This window comes from Kryptolebias marmoratus, linkage group LG1 (genome assembly GCF_001649575.2).
Source record: "Kryptolebias marmoratus isolate JLee-2015 linkage group LG1, ASM164957v2, whole genome shotgun sequence".
In the NCBI taxonomy this organism is placed as follows: domain Eukaryota; kingdom Metazoa; phylum Chordata; class Actinopteri; order Cyprinodontiformes; family Rivulidae; genus Kryptolebias; species Kryptolebias marmoratus.
Window position 1 is genome coordinate 14191195 of NC_051430.1, and position 13038 is coordinate 14204232.

Below are 13038 nucleotides of genomic sequence, written 5' to 3' on the forward strand. Positions count from 1 at the left end.
AACTAGAAGTGGGCTGGCCTAAAAACACATTGGGAGCTGTGTTGTGGCTGAGAGCTTCATCAGCGAGCTCACTGGAAGGAATCCTTTCCTGTCAGGATGAATCAACATGTTTGGGCTATTTATGGAGTTGCCAGTTCTTTTTATCCTTTAGGAAAGCTTACTATTCTAACTTTTCTCCTGCAGGAATCAGTGTTTTTGTGTCCCATTGGACAGTTATTTGTGTTATTTAGTATATTTGAATTTATTTGACTTTGAGATTTCTGGCTTTACTCCTTCCTCTGATAGATGCCCAACTTGTTTGTTTTTAAAGCAGAGATGAGCCTCCTTCTCTCACACTGAGTTTGTAAGTAGAGCTCTTTCATGGTGGAGAAATGTCTTGGAAGAGGCCTGCCATGGGCTCATTGTGCATTATGCTGCCCGAGCTGGCAGCAGCACACAGTGAGCGCCGAGACGTGGTGCGTCCATGACAAGGGCCTCTGTCCTGCCTGAGAGGTGCAGAGTGTTGCTGTATCAGGTGATCAGCCTCAATGAAAAGCCACTAAAAGGTTCTTCCACCCCTTTTTTGGTTCTCTGAGTTGAGAGAGTGGGCAACAGAATCCCCTGTTTTCCATGGTGTTGAATATCTTGAGAAAAAGACCCGTATAATGGTGGCTGTAATGGCAGATGCTTTTTTTGTCTCCCCCTTCATGTCACAAGGCCTGTTTGTGTGATGTGAGCTGGAACAGAGGGGTGGGGGGTGGATGTGGGGTTGGTCTGGAGCAGAGGGAGGATCGGGAAGCCTCCAAACATTTCCAAACTGTTCTTAGGCCATCATGACACACTGAAGAGACCAGGGACTTCTCATTAATAACAATTTTTCCTCATTTTAATGTCAAACTGTCTGCAGCGCTACATACAACTCATTTATAATATTAGAAAAAAATTGGGCCTCGACTTGAATGTAGATTATATTTTGCATCAGTTTGTAATTACAGTTTGCGAATTTCATTTTGATACCTATTTGTTAAAAATACTTTAAATTGTTAAAGTGTCCTGAATCAGCAGCTCCATGACTGTAACTTTCAAACAAAAGACAAACCTGTAGATTTCAGTTCACTTTAGAAGCAAATGCAGAAAACTTCACTGCAAAAAAAAAAAAGTCAAGATTTATAATTTTTAGATTTTTACGCTGAATTAATTCATTACAGTCTGTAAAATTGTAACCGGTGGTTATTTTTTTTGTAGTTATGTATTGTTATTACCTCTCTTCACAGACTTTAATATCCACAAGCTCAGTCCCATGACAAAATGGGTAACTGCTTTCTAAATTCCTGAGAGCTGGGCATGAGATTGCAGATCTAACGAGCCTGGCGACTGTCGTGATTCAGAGCATTTGTTTATATCATTTAGAAGTAGCCGCAGCAAGCTCTCCATTGCACTGAACGTGACCAAAACAAAGCTACTTTTCATGAGACCTGACCGGTCATCCGGTCGTTAAGACCAGACTCTCTGTCCGTGTTCGAAACTCTCCAATTTGAGGTTACTGAGGGTTGCCGTTGTGGGCTGCCTGACGGTTTGCAGGGACACAAAAGTTGCTGTATAAATATTCTTTCAAGGACAACGTGGTCAGTTCTGTCAGGGTGAAGACTGCTTTCGGACACTATAAGAGCAAACTTTTCTTCCAAGTACTAAATTCAGTTTAAATGGTCTTGGCTGGTTGAAATGTGTCATTAACCTCCTTACCCAAAGACAGCAGGGTCAGGTTCTATCCACAGGGTTCCTACCAGAAAAGTATTGAATTTACTTTTAGAACTTTCCAGGTTTGGTTAAGAATGGACAAAAAATAAACTGTATTTTAGACTAATCCACATTCTAAAAAATAAAGGCCCAAACAAGCAAAGAACTTGTCACACTGACTGTATGTAAAAACTGGTTATAGTCACGCTGATGTCACCTTGTGCGATGTCTGCTATGACAGATCTTCCTGTTAGGTTTGGCATGTTTGCACTGGACTAAGCCAAGCCAGTGTCCAAGGACTGCTGCTGGCTGTGGCTTTAGTGGAGGTATGTTTTTTTTTCTTCTCTCCACAGTGAGCTCTGTGATTGACCAATGTGAGGTCTTTTCACGTGGACTGCTAGCCGTTAAGCTTGGGTTTATTGTGGCCACTTTGTGGGCAGCATGCCTCTCCTTATCCCCACTTATCAGCCTGCATGTTTTTCTTTCCCCTGGAGCAGAAAAGCAAACTAGAGGACGTTTGATTCCCTGTGCCTTCCAGGCCTCCGGGTGCAGACATGAGGGCCGTTGGCCTCGTGTTTTTATGGAGGAAATGTTGGCGGGGAGAGATGGGCCCTCTTTATTAGTTGGTGCTGTTTAGGAAGGTAGAGGAGTGGTATGCCATCATTCCAGATGTCATTGTCAAAGCAGCACCATTCATAACTGACACTCAGTGTATTCATGCCAACAAAAATAAACACGTAAGCTTAAATTTCTCTGGTTGTACCACCAGACAACACTTGTAAGAATTATGGTTTCTAGGGCTGCATTTGTTAGTCATAAATCATAATTTAATGGAAAAAAAATGGCATCTGCAGTTAAAACTGTAACAATTTTACAACAGAGACACTGTAAATGTACAGTCTGCTGACATTTTAGATTTATGTGGTGAACCATTAGTGCAAATTACTGTTGAAATATAAACATCAAGTTTGAGAGTGAGGCAGATTGTTGTGATGCTGTCAGCCAAACACAACTTTAGTGAAAACTGGAGAGTTAAAACATGGAGAGTGATGGAAATCAGGACATTTTGGTTCAGATCAAGATTTTTTATTTATTCATTTTTGTTGTTGTTGTTAAATAAAAAAAAAATAATTCTCAGAGGTATGTAGTCTTGGATAGCTCCTGTTTTGTGAATGTAGAAATTAGACGTGAGTCAAATGCTGAAACAAACTTTACTCATTCAATCTAAAAGAGTTTATATTCCCAGTTTTTTTTAAATTTTATTTTATTTTTTGGTATTATATATACTTTACAATCTCTGGATCATAAATATAAATACATTAATTATCTGATATTAAAAAATAGCTTAATAAAGTCTTAAAAATGTCACTTTTCATGCATGGTGTTCCCTGATAACGAACTGGCTTACTAAACAGGAAAGTATGAAATCTTAATTACTTTGTTGACTGAAGTTAAGAAATATATCTCCAAACTTCTAAACTGCTTTCCTGTGTTTACAGCACAACGAATCTCTCCCCATCTTCACTTCCAAAAGACCATCTGGGATGTTCTTTATATACCCAGTCGTCTATTTCATGGTGCGACTTTGAAACGGACAACCAAGTCCAGTCAATTTTAGTCTGTAATGAGCTCCAGATGTTTAATGAGCTTGATTATGCTGCTTCAGTTAGAGCTGTTTTGTTGAATTTACTTGAAGTGAAAAAATGTATTGCTCACGGCAGCATTTATGTATAAATAAACCCTCAGACTCCTACTCATCACTCACTGAGCCTGGGTATTGGTGGCAGAGTGGGTGAGCGCCTCCAGCAGACCACCTACAGTACAATCAAGCTTTATCCTCATTTGCTGTGCTGAGCTTCAAGAATCAGCACATTCAATGATACAGCACTGAGTAGCTGCCATGTTCTGGATGTTAGATGTGTTTTGGATCGTGTTCTTGAGCATTCAGAGGTGCAGCAGATTGGTTTACTGTTGAAGTGACACTGGAAACTGGAAGGAAATCCTGTATGTTCAGTTATCCTGCTGTCATCTTTTCTTTACTGTTCACTTAGTCTCTAATCGTGTGCATATGGTTTATATCTGTTGCACTCTGACTGTGTGTGGCCGTTGTGGATAATTGTGGAAAAGAGGAGACCGTATTGGCTCTTTTAGCCCAAAGATCTGCCACACTTTATTCCCTGTTATTGAATGCTGCACGATGTAAGCCTGTGTCAAACATTCATATGTAAACGCATTAAAGGATTGGAGAGGACTGAGCTGTACTTTCAGAGCTTTCTTCATACACTTCAGAATGAACTGGATACTTCACAGTACTAATGTGCAATAAAGAAGTAATCCATGTGCTACGATAACAAGTCAAAGCCCTATAAGCAGTTATTTATATCACACATGAAGAGTAAAAGAACCGGGCTCATACTTTTGAATGAGCTTTACTGGAGCTGTATTTACTATGCACCCAGTGTGGCTCACTACAGCCAATTTCTACTATAAACCAGCCTTTAGCAGTATATCTCCTTGTGTATGTGCTCTATATTTTAAAAAATCCTGTCAAAGCTAGTGTCTTATATGCCATAAATGGCAAAGCATAGTTTGTATCTTTCAATAAAGAGGGCTGATTTGTTGATTACACTTTCCAAAGAAAGTTTGCATTGGCTCTACCGCTGAATCCCAGGTGGGTGTTTGTGTTTGCCCCCCTCCTAATCACTATTTCAGAGATCATGAAGGGTGCAACTAGATCATTCTAGCTGTGCTGATGCAGCATACACAGTGCAGACTGGTCTGGTAAAGTAAGCTATTATGTACACATCAACACACTGTTCCAGCTACATCATTATTACAGTTAGCACTACAGTGAAACAAGAGAGGGATATGAAGGAGTATAATATATAAACAATGTCAATCACATGAGTTTTTATGCAAGATTATTTCATATCTTCAGTCAACGAACCATTGCTTGGATATTGTTGAGAAACCATGTATTTAGTATTTATTCCTTTCAGAGGAATCTCGCCTTACCACTTCGTTTCTCTCACCGGAACTTTGATGTTGCATCAAAGACGGACACACAAACGAGTTCCAGACCAGAGGTTCAATTATCAATCATACATTTATTTAAACATTCAGCTGAATGGAGACAACTCACCAACAAGAGGGAACAGCATCACGCTCCAAATTGTCTCACGTGGTTCCCCTTTCACCTTCTTTTTATACTATAAACTGTGCCCGACACCAGGGTTTTCTGCACACAATCAGCTGCAGCAGCTTATCGTGTCATGATGCCCTGGAGCCTTCGGCCTCCCTCACCCCACTTACACAGCTTTTCTTTTGTGATTATTTTATCATTGGCTAAGCGTAACCTCATTTTAGCAATCAAAGAATCAAAGTTTGATTATGTTTTACAATATAGTTCTGAAGGGTTTTTTGTTTTAGCGATGTAAAATGTGCAGGTTGCTGCGAGGCCGTGTTTGTGCTCACCACCATCACCAGTGAACACCAATGGGGAAACTCTGACCGTGGCTCTGATGTTTGCCCACACCAGGATGTCTGCTGTCCCTCGCCTCGTTGTTGTGTAGCGCTCGTGTTTGTGCTGAATACTGAATTGGCAGCTGTGGCACCGTCCCACAGCAGCACCAGGATTCTCAAAATACAAGCTGCTCCAGGCATCGCTCCTCGGAGCTGCTGACCCATGCCTTGTAATTGAAGCTGCAGGGTGGTAATGATGCTGCAGAGTGGCGTGCTTGGAGCTAGACTGAAGACTCATCTGCTGGCACCGTCCCCAAAGTCTCCCATTGGTCTTGATCTGAAACAGCTGACGTTTCTTCAGCTTGCCATGCCTTTGTTTGTTTTTTGAAATGACCAGTTATAAACAAGGCCAAATCTATATTTGACTGTTTATCATTTGGACCACTTTACCTTGGTTTTGTTCTTTTTTTTCTTTATTGTGCCACAGTTTTAGTCATTCATTATTCAGTTATTCAAAAATATATTTTACAGGGCAATAAAAGACAGAAAAATATCTATAAAAAGTCAACATTATGCCCTATGTGCATTCAGTCTTTACATAAACATATTTTTATATACTTCCTTTGCTATTGATGAGGAGACTATAAATGAAGTAGATAAAGAACCAAAAAAAAAGTCAGACAAACAATTTTTCACAGCTTGGCCAACATCTTCCAGCTTCCAAATCTTTAATAAAGCTGAAGCATTAGTGGTAGGAACTTTTTCTATTTGTTTGTTTTCTTGTGAATACCATACAGAAAATATATATATATATTAATTTAAAGTTGCTGTCAGAATTTTAAAATGTATTTATTTTCAAATGGTTACTGTTTGAAAACCTGACTAATTTGTTTCTTCAAACTGTCCGGTTCTTACATTTGGACATTTTGATTCAGGTGCACGTAAACATGATAACTCTTTTTTTTTTTCTTTTTAAATCTAAATTATTTATCTCAAGGGAAGAAAACTAAAAACCCACTGAATCTTGTAAGTTTACTAATGTTAATCTGTAAATGACCTTTTTCTCCTCTTGTATAAAAATTTAGATACGATTTAATGCCCTTTTTTAAAGAAGCAAAGGTTTGTTTACATGCATTCTTCAGCTGAATGCTGATGGACTGTAAAGTGAAAAAGCTGTATTTGCAGCACAGCATACCAGCAACTTGCCCTAATGATCTGGGGTTTGTTGAGTATGAACGCCTGATTACAGTTCAGTGCAGCTTTAATCAGAGCTTCCTCCTCTTGGCAGCCACAGGAACCACTGAAAAATTGGCCGATATTCTCCGACGTTCTCTCCCATCTATGGCTGTGTTACTGTGTTAAAATAAAAGGCTTTCCTCACTTTGCCTCCGCCCCTCCCTTTGTTTGCTGCTTCATAAAACATGGGAACATTGTTGGCACTGACATGGTGCAGTTTATCACATGCATTGTGGCTCCTAGATCCATCATGGGTAATAAATTGGTGGCTTTGAATGGAAGAGTAATCACTTTAGCTGTTGTGAAAAGCGGAGCAAGGCCACGCCAGTTGTGTCATGGTTACTGCAGTGAAATTCTGGCAGCGGATCTCTGAGAACAGAAAATGATGGAAGTTCGGGTTGTGCAGTTTTTATTTGTTTTAGCTTAATTTTTACAGACTCGTTTCATCCCAGCTGAGCTTTTTTTTCCTCCTCCCTGTCTGTTTTGTTTTTGTCAACTCCACTGCATTCCTCTTGGGTCCCATATATCAGAGTTGTGATTTTTATCAGCAAATTCTTATGTTGTTGGAATGCCTGAGGATCCTCAGTCAGTAGCCATATGCTTATGTAAGACACACAATTGGTTTGCGTTAGTGTGGATTCATATGCACTTACTTCATTTGGTTTACCTGGAACAATCCCTGAAGCATAAAAATATGTATATGCTCTTTAGATGACTTCACAGCAGATGAACTTATGGATGTGTCTGTTTTATTTTATGATGATATGAGATGTGTGATTTTATGTGCCTGAGTTATTGTATCAGGTTTATCTGGGGACAAATCACAGGGAATGACCTTTTTCTGGTATAGGTTTTCCTGGCATGCACCACTAAACTGCCTACTCACTCAGGAAGAAGAAGAGGAAAAATGGACTCGACTGAGAATGGAGAGATTATTCAGAAAGTTGCTGAATTGGAAGCGTTGGCATTGCACCCTTTTTTATTTTTTTACTTTTATCCATGCCACTGTGCTGGTGTTGAGCTCCACCATCGGCTCTGACTCAAAGCTCAGACTGGTTAAGGAGTCGGGTGGAGCCGTTTCTCTCTTGGAAGGCTCGTGCGACTCTGATGCCAGCTGGTGATGGTCGGAGGAGGAAAAACTCTGTGAAAAATGTGTTTTTGAGCTCGCTATGTTTTTGTGAGCTGTAAAGACAGCTGACATGAAGAAATGGCTTCTTTTCTTGAACTTAAAGTTGTGGAAGTTGTATTGTTCTTCAAAATAAGCAAAGTTCAAACTTCCAGTCTGAACTTCCAGTTTGAACTTTGAAGCGAACCAGTGTACTTTTTGCGAACAGGAAGTTCTCAGATTCACAGGTGGACATGGTTAAATACCAGCCAGTCTTGTAGTTGTGGAATTCCTGACAGTAAAAGTGGTTTGGTTGATATATCAGCTGTGCAGACTTGTCCCTGGTGTTCTGAGTGTTTATGGGCATGTGCGTTTTCTAATTTCCTCTACTGGCCAATTTATGTTTTCTTATAATATAAATTAGTCTTTACAGCTATTGATCTATGTATGCTTCAGATTTTAGTGGGTTTTTTTTTAGCAAGAAACACATATAACTTGCACATCTGAGGTCTTCTTTTAGAAACTGACTGTTCAGTTGATATGTGGCGCCCTCTTCTGTCAGATCAAAAACTGACTAGAAAACTCTTACTTTCTCTCCTCATTTGTAATAAATGTATAATGATTTACCTCATTTTATGACATAGTGAAGTGTGTGACAGCCTCTCACAGCTCTATGCAGCCTTTGGGAGACCAATAAATTAAATGCACGGTGACTTTCTCATCAAACCAACTTCAATTACTCTGAAACATCTGCAGCGACCTAATCTGTCCTCTATTAGCCGAGGTAATGAAGCATAGTTCTGTTTAGAAAAGGCAATCTAGATTTTAAAAAGCGGATGTGCTATATATACTAATTAGCAGAAGAAACAGGCTTTTAAGAGAGGAAAGTTGGGCAAAAGAAAGTCATTGCACCAAACCCAACGAAACTCTGAAAAACTAAAACTATTGTTTTAATTAGATGAAACTGAAAGTCTCTGTACGTTTCAGTCAAACATGATGTAGAATGATGACCTCCACTGATCAGGTCTTTTTTTTCATGTGATGCTTGTTCAGGCTACAGCTGGAATTTTTTTTTCCTGTTTTGATTTTGACTGAATACTTTTTTCTTTTTTCTTTCTTTTTTACCAAAGGTTGTCATGCCTTTTCTTCTGAGGTTTAAAACTTTTGGTAGCATCCTTATGACTCAGACCATGTTTAAAGCTGTAATTGACAAACCTACAAACCTAGCCAGAGAAGTTGTGCCTTAAAACTGAACTTTTTATTCCCCAGGAGAATTCATACTTCAGACGAAGCGAGTTACCACCAGCAAACGGCAGTCCCATCAAGATACATGAACCCCTGAACCTGAGAGACAGGTAAACTCAGCTTTTATATTTCATATATACATGTTTTACTATCTTAACCTAAAAGAACTTGAGGTTCTCCCTAGACATGAGACCTGCTTCACTTGTTTGTTTTTTTTTAGATGTTTTTTTTTTCTTCTTTTCATTAAACTGGATCCTCTTCAGTTTTTGGACAATAAAGCTCTAACATTTTCATCTGTAGTAGACTGATATACTGACAGACCTGACTGTATATTTCATTCAACAGTTTTTACAATTTGTTCACTTTGCAAAATAGTTTCAATTATTTAGAAAAAGTAGGGACTAAAATTGTACAATACTCTTCAAATGTTCATAGATTTCAATGCTTTCAAAGATGTTTGCAGCCTGGATGTTTTGTGATTAAGTGAAACATGAATTCATTAAAGTGTAACAAAATTTAATGATGATAGATATAATTGTACACCGTTCTCCTATTGGAAACATCACCATTGCTGTAGTTAATACAAATACTCATGAGAATGCAGTTGCAGAAATTTCTTAAATACTAGTATTACATTATTATAAGGGAGTCCACAGGTGTAGTACGGATTAAAGAGTTCTGCGATAATAAGCTGATCATGACGTCTGTCTGCTCTCTGTAGTTGTAACAATAAGAATGGTTAATATTGGCTAAATAAAAGTTGCATTATTATTGAATTTATGAATGCTTCTTCCAAAATGTCAGTAGAAAAGAAGTTTAACTTTGTGAAATCTCTCAGATCTATTGGTTTTAGTTTGTATTAGGTAGGAAACACTTTATTATCTCAATCCAACTCTGCAGTTTAGTAACCTAACCTTCTAAGATGGCGTTGCTGTAATCTGAATCATCTTCCTGTGTGCAGATGTTGCCCTTTGAACTTTGTTTTGAAAGTATTTGGCCTGAGTAGAAAAACCATGTTTCTCTTTGCTCCTCTTGTAATCCTTTGTGTCCACAGATCCTGTTGGAGAAGCTGGGTTCTGTGTTTTCTCAGTGCAGGATGATTGACTTTGGCTCTAGTTTGTCCCCTGGGTAGGATGTGTCAGCAGCTGTAGCCCTCTCCAAAAACTTAACCCCCCACCCACCCCAAAAAAACAACCCCCCAAAAAAACAAAAAACAAATGACTTCTCCCCTGATCGGCCCCCAGTTTGTGCCCCCAGCCTGCAGGATAAGCCTCTCCCTGCTCCTCTTCAGCCAATCAGACATTCCGTGACGCTCATTTGCCCGCCTCTTCATGCTGCGTGGCCAATGAGTTACAGCCCCATGTCACACCTTTCAGCCAGAATCTTGTTTTTCTGTCGGGTTTAGATAGAGGTGTGTGTTCGCATTTAGTATGTGTGGCTAATATTTCTTTTTTCTTAGAAATTTTGTTGTTTGTTGACAGGGTTAGAATTTGAAGGTTTTTTTGCCAGAGTTTAATTTTATTAATTCTTTTTTTTTTTTTTTTTTGCTTTGTGACTGTTTCCATTTGGAGGTGAGTCTTGTCATCAAGTTTACATTCAGATTTAATTTCTCCACAAGTTTTAATTGTTTTCCTGGCAAGCAATCCGATTCAGAGATGTGGTTTAAAATATAGCCGTGTGGTCTCTGATGTTTGTTTTTTTTCATACATGTCTCTGCTTTGATCAGATGGTTATCACTCTTGGGCCAAGTGTGGTTGTGGAAAGCAGCAACACATATCTGTCAGTCGTCGATGCTGTGTAAAGCTGAATGCTTTTGGATGTAAAACGTTAAATATGTCATTGAGGCTTCAGAAACTGTTCTTTAGTTTTCATGCATTGTTAAATTTTTCATTTTTTTCACCTCTTATCAGTGTGCTTGACCACACGTTCAGATGAGGGGCTTTTTCTTTACCCTTCAGTTTTGTCGTTTCACTCCCATATAACCCGGACTTTTAAAGCTTTCTTTAGGTTTCATGGTGAAACACCGTGAGAGGAAAAGGGGGGGATAATGGCTAACTGAGGGTGGAGCTGTGCATGTGGAAAACTTGGAGGTTTTGCTTCAGAGGTCTGTTTTCAATTTGAACCACAGTCCCTGATGCAGAGGAAAGGCTTGGAGCATTTTGTTTCACTCACATATTTTTCTGTTGAGGCCAAATTAAAGCAGGGGGAAACAAACTTCTGTTGCTGAGATACAGTCTGGATGTCACACAAAACACATACATGCGCGTATGCAATGTAGAAATCTTCTCAGAACTTATTCGTCGTACTTTAGTCTGCAAAACAAATGCGTAAAGGCTACATTCAGAAGCATTCTTCATACAGGGTTAGTCAGTTTTTACCTTTAAAACATTTAGTACTTGAATAATAGACACTGGACTCTTTTCTTGTTTAGTTGCTTATTCCTCTCATCCTAAAGGCTTCTCATCCTCAGCTGTGAATTGTGAGTTTCTAAGTCATAGTGGGGCCCGTCACACTTAAAGGTTTGTTGGAGTCACATGAATCCCTCACTCACCATCTTGTGAGTCATTTGGGCTGTTATCTCTTGTGAGCTGCTTATCAAGAAGACCAAAATGCAAAGTTATTTCGGTCACATGTTTCAGGGCGTGAATAGTTGTGAAACTGAGAATGAAACTCAGCCTTTTTAGGCTCCCAGCTTGAAACTCCCAATCCATAATCAGAACTGAAGAAGGCTTTCAGATGAGAGGTGAAAGGTCATCAAGAAACAAGAAGGAAAGTCCAGTTCCCTGTGAATCACTGATAATCTACACCAACACAATAATCTGAGACATACTCCCCATGCAACAATCAGGGAATCTTATTTATTTATTTATTTATTTATTTATTTATTTTTATCAACCATAAAGTCAGCATTCTGAAACAGCGTTTAATGTTGTGGCCATGCTTTCATTCATCCTAATAGTCATTGTTTTATACCAGATCCAGCCTGTAGGAAGGCAAAGAAATTGCATTTGTTGCTAATCTGCCACCATCCACCTTTTTTATGAGCTATAAATGTGTCCTTATACAACCTTTAAATCAAATGCAGTTCCTCCGAGTGTACAGTCTGTACAAAAACTAAACCCACTCTATGGGTGAGGTCACTGAGTTGTTGAAAGTTCGTCACATGACAGCTGTGTTTAAAGCAACAAATTAAAAAAATAAATAAAATAAATTTACTGTGGGTGACAACAGGTAGGACAGCTGATCGGGTTTATTTGACTGATTCTGACAGACAAGCTGACGACAATCAAACCACACCTGACCTGACTGAAGTGTACTCACCCAACCGGTTCCTACTGACAGAAACAAACCTTCCCAGTTCCCTATAGGTTGTTGTATTGTGTGTCTGTGGGTGTGTGTGTGTGCGTGTGAGTGTGTTGGGCGGGTGACGGGTATTGCTCAGAAGATTTGTACAAAGTTCAGCTGTTTTTTTTTTCCAACTGTTCCTGTTTTTTGTTTAAGACACAAGCTTCTCTAAAATAACTGACAGTCTCTCTCTTTGACAAATGTAGGTCCTGTGATTTTACTATTTTATACCTTCAGCTGTTAGTTTTATGCTTTGTTTTTGCTTTTTGTTATGAAAAGCCACAGTGATTAAAGGGGTTTCTGTTGAGCTTCTGATGTGTTTTAGGACCCACTTCGCTCTCCTCCTCCTCTTCTGCAATCTAGTACGAATGAAATGACCTGTGACGTGTTGTGGGTTCTCCGTCCTGCAGAAACAGTTATGAGTTTTCCAATGAAGAATTCCTAGCGGAGTCAGAGGTGGCCAAGATGATGCAGGAGAACAAGGAGTCCGGCGCACCTCCTCGGCAGTCCAGCACCTTTAAAGTGCTACAGGAGGCTCTGGAGACTGACGAGAAAGGTTAGAGGAGACGCTTCCTTCTCCAGAATATTTTAAAAGAAGTAACTAAATCTGGTTCTTAAGCATTATTTAATCAAAGGCACCTGTGTCACACATTAATAGAAACTGAAGTATGTAGAATATTATTATATAAGACATTTTATAAGTTTTCAAGATCTATGTCTAAAGCACAACTTAGATCCGTTCTACTCCTCTTATTGACAGCATGTCTGTCTTACATCATCCATCCATCCATCCTCTTCCGCTTATCCGGGGTCGGGTCGCGGGGGCAGCAGCCTAAGCAGGGAGACCCAGACTTCCCTCTCCCCAGCCACTTGGGCCAGCTCCTCCGGGGGAATCCCAAGGCATTCCCAGGCCAGCCGAGAAACATAGT

General features: G+C 39.5%; 1 protein-coding gene across 2 annotated transcripts in view; it reads left to right on the forward strand.

Moving 5' to 3' along the window:
* Positions 1-13038, forward strand: part of pdlim2 (PDZ and LIM domain 2 (mystique)) — a 40805-nt gene that overhangs the window by 22123 nt on the left and 5644 nt on the right. For both annotated transcript variants that reach the window (XM_017417356.3, XM_017417355.3), the window contains 2 exons: positions 8789-8874; positions 12520-12665. In XM_017417356.3, the coding sequence (XP_017272845.1) occupies positions 8789-8874; positions 12520-12665 (232 nt within the window). The remainder of the gene's footprint in view (positions 1-8788; positions 8875-12519; positions 12666-13038) is intronic.